General features: G+C 43.6%; 1 protein-coding gene across 1 annotated transcript in view; it reads right to left on the reverse strand.

Moving 5' to 3' along the window:
* PHLPP2 (PH domain and leucine rich repeat protein phosphatase 2) overlaps positions 1 to 8,240 on the reverse strand; it is a gene marked incomplete at its 5' end in the record, with an annotated part of 19,491 nt that extends 11,251 nt beyond the window's left edge. Inside the window, 5 exons of the mRNA XM_010079644.1 lie at positions 6 to 192; positions 2,653 to 2,799; positions 6,161 to 6,315; positions 7,489 to 7,614; positions 8,046 to 8,240. Of these exons, the coding sequence (XP_010077946.1) occupies positions 6 to 192; positions 2,653 to 2,799; positions 6,161 to 6,315; positions 7,489 to 7,614; positions 8,046 to 8,240 (810 nt within the window). The remainder of the gene's footprint in view (positions 1 to 5; positions 193 to 2,652; positions 2,800 to 6,160; positions 6,316 to 7,488; positions 7,615 to 8,045) is intronic.
* Positions 8,241 to 9,430: the final 1,190 nt, after the last annotated feature.

The following is a 9,430-nucleotide window of genomic DNA, read 5'->3' on the forward strand; positions in this document are numbered from 1 at the left end:
ACCGCAAGGTCCAGGGTCTCCAGCAAGTTCCCTGCCAGGGCTAGTTTGTCCAAGGTGATGAGTTTCTCACAAATTGCTGGCATTTCACAGAAGTTATTGAAGGAAAGCCCAAGACAGCTGAGCTGTTGCAGATTTCCCAGTTCTTCTGGCAAGGATGTGAGGAAATTCCCATCAAGCCAGAAGGTCTGGAGACTACAGCAGTGAAAAAGAGGAAGAAAATAATACAGCAGAGAGTAGTGAAAATCCCATTTAGCATTCTCAGTGAATTTCCCCATATAGCTAGCTGGTCTCACTGTGGCTATTTTTTAAAGGTACCTAACAGCTAACTTTATTCTTATACACATAAAGCTACTGGAGTGCTTTTATTATGCATGTAATAGGCTTGCAGCTGCATGTATGCAATACCAAACAGTTCCTAAATTATTTTGGAGGTGAACTTCCAGTTGTGCTGAAGATTCTAAGTTAACATAAGCAAAATACAAATTAGTACTTACACTGTAAATGCAAGATATTTACTTAATCACTTGGTTTTCTACAAATTAGTAACTCCTCACTTAGCATGCTGGACAATCTTTAAAAGACCCATGACAAACTGAAACCAGAACCGACAGCAGGAACAGCACAGACCCGTCTCATAAGAAACAACAGAAGTCAAATGCACCTTCAACATCCCACTGCTGGAATCTCATCCCACTCTTATGGCACAGCTCAATCGCAATCCCTACCACACTAATGCACTGGTTTTCACATTCTCGTTGTCCTTTCAGACACTCAGACCCGGACAGTGCAGCTTTCTTTTGCAAGATGAATTGTTTCGGTTTGCACGGCTTTCGAGACTCAAACCCCCAAAATACCACCCCCTCCTTATGATTATGTTCTAGCAAAGAACTTTCTGAACAGCATTTAGTGGTGGTAGAAATGCCATCTGGGGCCACAAAAAGTTCTTATGAATAAGGGCTCAAGGGGTCGTAAAGACAACCGGACCCATCGCTAAGTTGTAAACTTATGAGAGCTGTCAGCCCGCACACAGCTTCTTCCTCACAGTTTGCACGTGGCTAAAAGATCGCTCTGGAAATTACTTGCTTACCCCCAGTGTCCCTGTAAGTGCTCCTTTTTTAAAGATATAAGCTGGAGGAAGAGCAGACCACCATGAACCAATAGCTTAATGTTTAGGTAACAAATACAATAGTCGTCTTGTAATTAAATTTACCTAAGCTTAAGCTTTTAGGCATTCTGGGTAGCTACAGGGGAAAGCGGAGAAGGTTTTTACTCCAGCAAACTCGTCAGACAAAATCTTCAGAGAGGACTGCCCAAGTATTTCCATGTTAAAATCCTCTTTCTAACACAAAAAGCAACCAATGCTGTAGAAAGCTATCAAAACATACTAGTTTCAATAAAATCACTAGTTACCACAGAACAGTTTTATACAATAAATTAAAATTTTAACAGAAACTGCATCAGTATTAAAGATATTAAATACAGATAATAAACAGAAATTCAGAAAGTCACACACCTCTGCAGCTGCAGAAAAATGCACATTAACTTATTTGAGAAACAATAAAATTGTCTTCAGACAATACTTCATCTGCATCCTGTCTCCTCATCTTTTCTAAGCAGCAGCTGCAATGTTTTAACAGCAGTGATATAGGACTTGACAGTTAAGAAATCTGCAATCCCTTTTGGGTAAGACATGTACGAACACTGCAGCTATATCAACAGCATGCTCCTGCTCGTGTAAATAAGGTCCCACAGTCTGGGCCTCAGAATTTGAGAGGCATGTGTGTTTTTCCCTAGTTCTACAAAGACGAGCTGAACTCCATCCATGCTTCACTGGACTGATCTGTGGCTTCTGGAAACGTCCCTGACGGCATCATCTTTAGAAACTCTTAACTGTTTTTATGTAAACATAACAATATTTGTTTAACCGATAAGGCACCACCATAATATTCGTTTAAAAAACATGTAGAAGGGAATGTAGGAAGGAAATAACAAGAAAGCAGGCGAGGGAATGCAAGATGGGAGCAGAAGCAAAGAGATGATGCCTTCAAATTTATGTAAAAATTGGACATAAACCTGCAAGAAATCATACAAGTCACCCCAAAGTAAAAATAAAAATAAAAAAATCCCCCAACCCAAACCCCCAAAACACACACCCCACAGAGAACATAACAAACTTCAAGTTTAATAAACTCCAAGTGAGAGTATACTCATATACTTGGAAGCCTTAATGTTTACTCCAGCAGGGTGGTGCCTGTGATCCAAGGCATCACAACTGACTGTGAAGTGTCTTCCTAGGCCACTCCGAAATGGGCCAAATCCATTAATTTCCTCTATCAGAAAACCGATTTACACTGATATATTTTACCTATCTAGTAGAATAGGCAGGAAGTCACAAATGATGAATGACAACTTGCTATATTCCAGTGATTTAAAATGGCAACTGTATAAGTACACTGCAATATCTTCATTTTCAGGGAAAAACAAACCTTACTGGACATCTTGGTTCTCGACCTTCTGCTGGAGTCAATCCCATCACTGGGCAGCACAGGCTGCCCCAGCACTCACACTGTCACGCGCGGGACCTTCGCATCAGCTGTGCTCGACCGAAGCACCACGGACACTAATGGCCACAGACAGAAAGAATGTACTCACTTCAGGAGTTTCCCAATCTGGCTTGGCAAGTCATGAAGTCCGTTGCAGGAAATATTAAGCTCTGTCAGAGTAGAGATCTCGCACAGCGACATAGGAAGCTCTCCCAGTCTGTTGTGAGACAGGTTCAGGCTCTTCAGCTGAGAAAACCTATGAGCAAGAACAGTCGTTAATTTACAGACCTACGTGGTCTCACAGCAAAATGATACAAAACCCGCCACAAAGACTTTTTACGTTTCTGTACGCTGGTGATACAGCTTGCTAACTCATGATGGGAGTTTCTGTGCACATTCGGTTTTAATTCACTGACATTTTGTGTCTCAGTCGGACGTGACCCAATACCACGGTGTTACTGCAGAAAGTGACAGCAGCCTTCTACCCCCACTCCTGACAGGCTTCCTCTGAGCAACTCTTACTAAGATTAAGGAGGCTAAAAATACTCAGTTCAAAGATTTTACCTTCAAAGAATCACTTAGAGCAACAGTCCATCGTTATGCAGCCTGGGAATACAGGAGCTGAAAACATGAACTGGAACTATTCTGAGAATAGTTCTGAAATGAAACTGAAAGGTTTTGAAATCTTTTCTTCTTTATAGTGTCTCCTTTTTCAGATTCAGAATACTTGGAATGATCTGTGTAGGAACTATGCATTAAATTTCTCCGCTTTGCTTTACAGATGTTGGAGCTGGGGGCTGCTGGGTTTTTTTAAGAGAGGGAGCATATCTGAAACTCGGACCTGGGCAGTTTACTTTGAGAAAGCACCCTGTCCTATAAATAAGGGCACAGGCATTTCATGTTTGCTGCAGCCACAAACAGACTCTCTTGTAACATGACTGAAAGCCGAAGAGAAAGACGCTGTATTGGAAACAGCCTTCCTAAAGAGAACATAGTAGATGATGCAAAAACCTACCAACGATACAAAAATCAGAAACTTGCACACAGAACTTCACAACAATAACAGAACTGAAGGAAAAAATGAGGATAAACCTACAGAGTTGAACCTTCTCATTAATTGGTTCAACTTCAAGGGTTTTAGGACACATCACGGTTCTCCGGTTTTGGAATCAGAAAACGCTTTAATGAAACTGCTTTCTCTGGAGTTCTGCAAGGGCTTTTCCTGTGGCACCTGTTCTTAGCACAAGCAGCTTTCTCTCGGTCATTGGCAGAGTGTGGTGGAAAGCTGCCCCAAGAGGCACGGCATTAAACACAACAGCATACCCGATCTTCAGATTCACCTCTCTGCAACAATACCAAACCAAACACAAAAGGTGCATAAAAGTTCCCAAAAGCTGGAGGGAAACAGGTTCATGACACAGCTTCTCCTGAGACTCCTCGAGCAGACTGTTCTGTTCAGTGGGGAGGACAACACCCAAAAGCATTCTGAGTTCCCCTTCTGTCCCTTCTCCTTCGCCCCAATATTCTCCAGCAGTAGGGACACAAACCCAACTCTCACTCAAGCTGCACGCATGAACCACGTATTCCAGGGAACAAGGATCCGGAAATCGTTACAGCTCAAGTTCTGGTTTGTGCTCTCACAGGGCACATTGAGGTTACAGCAAAGAGGTGCGGAAACACAGTGACAAATTCCCAATGCGATGGCCATGCTCTGCTCAGCAACCCAGACTGGTGCTGGCCTGAAATATTCCCAGTTTAACGCAACGTCCTGTTCTGCTGCCAAGCACCCCGGTACAACTCTGCACTAACTAGCTAGAACGGTGACAACAGGCGTGCACGTGTACACGGCTGTGTGTGTGCACACACTCATCAGTGAAGATCAGACTTGACAATGTTTTCCAGAAACGGGAGATACTTCAAAGGCAGTACATTACATGAAGAATAGGCTAGGAGACGTAACAGAACAGGTAGGGTTATTTAATTTCCTCTGCTTAGCATTTCCCTTTTAATTATTTCTGTTCCATTATTACAGTTACAGCTAAATAGACTCCTAGAGCTTCAAAGATTTCCTCAGAGGAAGAGATCTGATAACTGCAAAAAGTTCTGCTGTTCAGAAGCATCGAGCTCTAGGCATTGGTAACACCCACTACAAAGCGAGCAAGTTTCTTCCTTTGGGGCTGTGACCTGATAAACATCCCAAAAACCTCAGAAAGAAGATCTTTTCAAAAGGCAATGAGCAGCCTTATGTGGGCTACCTAATGCTACCTGTTTATTAAAGATTGTGTGAAGTGAGGGCTTCTTTTATGGCTTTTGTTTGTTTGAGGATTTCAGCTTCATCAGGCATAGGCACTGCCAGGAAAAGAGTCGAGTTTCTGACATGTCAGATCTCTTGTTGACTACATGCAAGGCCAAAAGAAATTTCAAGCCCCTTTGCTGATCCTGTGAACCAAGGATACCGCATTTTAGAAAATAAAGTTCTGATACAGTTTTCAACATCATACAATGTATTTGAAGAGAGAAGCAGAAAGCAAAATCTTGAATTATTTTAAGCAGCTTTTCCAATAACAGAATCTATTATAATTCAGCAGTTAGAAAACATTTAAACAAGTTTGGAATTAAAACAAAACCAGACTAGACTCTGTCTCTCAGTGAAACTGCAAAAAATTCCCACAGGTAAGCAATTTCTTTCCCTGGATACCCTCATGGATACCTATCTATCTCGTTACTCTGTAGGAAGAAAAATTAAATAACCTGGTAACAGGCACCTAGAGATAAAAACCAAAACAAACCAAAAACACAACCAAAAAACCCAAACCAAAACAAAAACCTGCAGTTTTGCAAAGTTTCTGCAAATAATTTTTTTCTTAAGGCACAATATGTTCCCAACACAGAGCCATTTGACAATAGTACTACCAGCTTCTTAATGGCTTTTGAAATTCATAGAGCACCTCCTTGAATTCTTTCTCGTATGGCTAGCGTAGATATCAACAGACTAATCTTCCTCTAGATTTTTACAGCTTTCAGGCATTAATTTACAAATATTTTTGTAAGAGTCCTTCACTTACCCAAGATGACCACATCACGCTTCCAACACAATCACACAACAGCCACTCTCTCAAAAGCAGATCGCACAAGTTTCCAGAGCAAAGCTGGAGTCTCAGAGGCCCTCTGCCAATTCCAAATGCACATTAAGAACTCACCCCAACAGGCTTCTTCAGATCTGCACTTCTTCCTACACACACTTATCCACCACAGCAGCATTGTGCTTTCCCTCACCTTTTTTTACACCCCCAAGTGTTCTCTGTTTGTCAAGCAGCCTGACATTAACACTGCACCGTGCCCATACAAATGGCACAGCGCTCCACAAGACTCATCTCGGATCAAATGTAGCACAGAGAATCTGTGGAAGGGAGTTCACGAATACTGTAAACTGGCGGAAGCTTATGCCTGCCTGCGCTGTTCCGTTCTGCTTCCTAGTCCCCTCATTTGTTAGAGCTTCCTGAAGATCAATCTTTTTACCATCCCACAGGAATGGGCAATACACTCCCCTTCCTCTTCATCCCGGGATACATATGTCAAGAACTCCAAATGTAGAAGAAAAATAAATCTCTGCAGACCTGCAAAGAGAGTCAAGACTCCCTGCTCCACTCGATCGCATAAAATTGTGTCGTAGGTTGAGGTAGATGATGTCTTGACTGTAGAAGAGGTGCTCAGGTACTTCCTCAAGGCTGTAGCATGAAAGATCAACCATGCTGAGTCGCATAGACACAACCTGAAAAGGAGGAGGAAGAGCTGCAGCTGGGCAACAATTTTTCTCTGTAAGTCTAACGGAAGGCCAAAGAATGCAAGTAGGAAACAATCTGCAAGAACAGGAGAGAACCCCCTTGTACGCACCAAGCAGAGTCCATGGCGTACAAGTTTACGCTGTTTGCTGCTACTGTTTCTGCAAGCCCCCAACAGGAATGCAGATCCGGATCCCAGCTAGGACATGCAGAAAGCCCTGCTCTGTACGTGCAACGGGTGCTGCCTAAAAGCTAGACCATAAGAGAGCCAACCTAATGGAGAAAAACAGATCGCTGGCTGAGGAAACTCTGCTGAGAAAGCACAGTCTCTGACTGCCTTCCAAAGATGCAAGCAGCAACAGGAAGCAGTTCACTGTCCCGTTCAGTCCTTTAAGGTTTACAGAGCCTCCGCTTGGCCTAGCTACTTCCTCTGACTTTTTTTTCTTAGCTTGTTCAGGGTCTGATACTGGAAACATAATCTGTTATGACGAAAAGGATTAATAAATTATGGTTCTGCAACATTTGATAAAGTCTTTTCAAATATCAGATCTCCTTTCATTAAGTTTGCTTTGTTTCAAGGTCTTCAGTGCTTCATTCCAGATTTTATGACCTGCTTTATCCTGAACTCATTCCGTATTTTGCAATATTATATATATCTGAGGTCAAAGTGTGGCTCAGCATTAAGTTATCACCATCTAATTGTACTTTAATGTGGAATAAGGAGTCAGCTCTGAAGAACCAACACTTCCCTTTCCGACCTACGATCTCTGTGTTAACCCAAACCTACCAGGGCAGCCCCACACCAGTCCAGGACACAGTTCAGGCAGATTCAGGAATGGTGACAGTGGCAATCTATAGGTTTCTATGGCTATAAAATCAGCTAGTCCCTGGGATTTACTCTAGTGACCTGGGGTTAGCGACTCTCAATAGGTGCAGGAGGGGTGAAAAAATGCAGAACTGCTACTCCACATTGCTGTGCAGGGAGAGAGAAAAGAAGGTTGTAAAAAAATCTCTGTAGTCCTGAGCACGTAAGAAATTAAGAAAGCTGGAAAGCGTTCTGGGTACTTTCTCCAGCGTCATAGCTTCACCTCTGCCTGCACACCAAGCCTCAGAAAAACCTTCCTACCCCTGCACCCACCCCCCACCGCGGTCCCCAGCCTCACCGTGGATGCCCGTCGGTGCCACCGCTGGCACTCCGCCAGCGTGTCAAAGGAGACGTGGTACGTTTGAGCTTGTGCTCCAGCAGACGTGAAAGCAAGCGTGTACTGCCGGCGTTTCATCTCTTCCACCTGCAAAGGGAGAATTGAAAACAGAACAGTCTGCCTAAATTCCAGCAGTTACAACAGAGCTGCAGTCTAGGGCAAGGCGTTACCAATGGCCAGAAACTGCCTTTTGCTGAAAATACAGCTGTGAAGTTACTGGAGAGAAACACAGGAGTAAATCCTTCTTAACATCTTTCTGCTGCAGTAGATCCAGGAAGCAATGATTTCCAGAATGCCCATTCACATCGGCTACTGACAGAAGAGCAGAACTACTGCCTCTTCGTTTTATTAGCGTTAAGACTAAGCAAGGCAGGTAGAAAGGGGTCGTACAACTCTCTGCACATGTTAATACATTAATTTGTAACAAAAGCCTAGATTAACCTCTTGTGGATAATACCCATCATTATAATCCCTTCTTCCTTTCTGAGCCACAGGGAGCTAACCAAAAAACTTCCTACCTTCCCTCCGACCAGAGGCAAGATGTGCATCTTCCCGGAGTGGCTGTCCTTCACGGAGGACACAAGGAGGCATGTACCACAGAGAATTACCAAGCGCTCTGCCCACTTGTGCAACTGCGTCTTTCCTTTCCGTACGTTATAGACTCCAGAGAGCAGGATGTGATCTAGCTGTTCCACCTGACAAGGCTTTTCTGAAAAAAAGGGGACATCAGCATTTCTTTTCCATTTGTTCTTCATTCTCAGCTGTGAGTACAAATAGCAACACAGATGTAACGTGTAAAATCAGTTACTGTAAAGCATGGGTAAAGACAAGTTGCACTTAACCTCACGCAGAGGACAAGCAACTTCCTCAGAGCAGTAATAAATGCTGAGCAACCCTTGTAGGCCTCTCAGTACACCGTGATGGTGGTTGCCATGTAGTGTGTTTTTAATCGACAGGTAATTACAGACCTTTGCAAATTTACACACTTGCCAAACATCCCTCATTCAGATGAAATAGAAAAACAATTTCAAACTCTTGTTGAGTCAGCTAAAGTCACAGAAATCAAATAAGTGGCTTCTACTGGGCTTTAAAGGAAGGCCTGGACAATCAGCAACAGAAGAAAATTATTTTCCTGAGGATGATTCAAGGGGAAGGACTCCAGCACTGACAGTTACAGCTGTGCTGTGCGCTGCTCGCTGCGACTCTGGCTGCCAAAGCAGAATTCTGCTGCAGCCTTCTAGTCCACATACCCTCACTTTTAGGTCATCTGACCTCCTTGCCCCCTTTATTACTTTTTTTTCCAAGATAATGACAAAGCTCTCCAATGTTTTTCAAGATTTTGTTCATTGTTTATACTATCCTACTGGCTAGGAAAATTTTCCAAATAGCCACTTAATTGAATACTTTAAAGAAGAGGAATAAGCCTGACCTGATGGGCCTAGGAGTTTCAAGTGTTAAGAATTTCCTTGTATTAAATTTATATTTCATTTCATCCTAAATAATCCTTAAGAGAGATCCTGGCAACGAGTCCTTTGTTTTCCTTAGGAAAGGATCATTTTTTTTTTTTTTTAAGTTGCGACTCAGATGAAACCTCGATGGCCCTGGAGAGCTTCCTCCCTGCGATCTACTGTTGAGGCAGGTAAAGACCCGTGAGGCTGGGGCTCTGGGCTTCCCCGCGCCGCCGGGGCACCGGCCCCCGCTCCCCAGCTGACCGCCACCGGGAGGAAACCCCCCCCGTACTCCCAGCCAGCCCCAGCCCCAGACAGCACCACAAGAACCACAGAGCTGTGGTGTTTTCTGTTAACCTTGAAAACTCATTACTTGAAGAAACGCCTGCGGGTGCTGTGGGTGCTCGATGCAGTCACTCCAAACCCGACAGGTCCCAGCTGAGCTCCACCTCGCC

The sequence above is a fragment of the Pterocles gutturalis genome, unplaced genomic scaffold (assembly GCF_000699245.1).
Source record: "Pterocles gutturalis isolate BGI_N339 unplaced genomic scaffold, ASM69924v1 scaffold15534, whole genome shotgun sequence".
In the NCBI taxonomy this organism is placed as follows: domain Eukaryota; kingdom Metazoa; phylum Chordata; class Aves; order Pterocliformes; family Pteroclidae; genus Pterocles; species Pterocles gutturalis.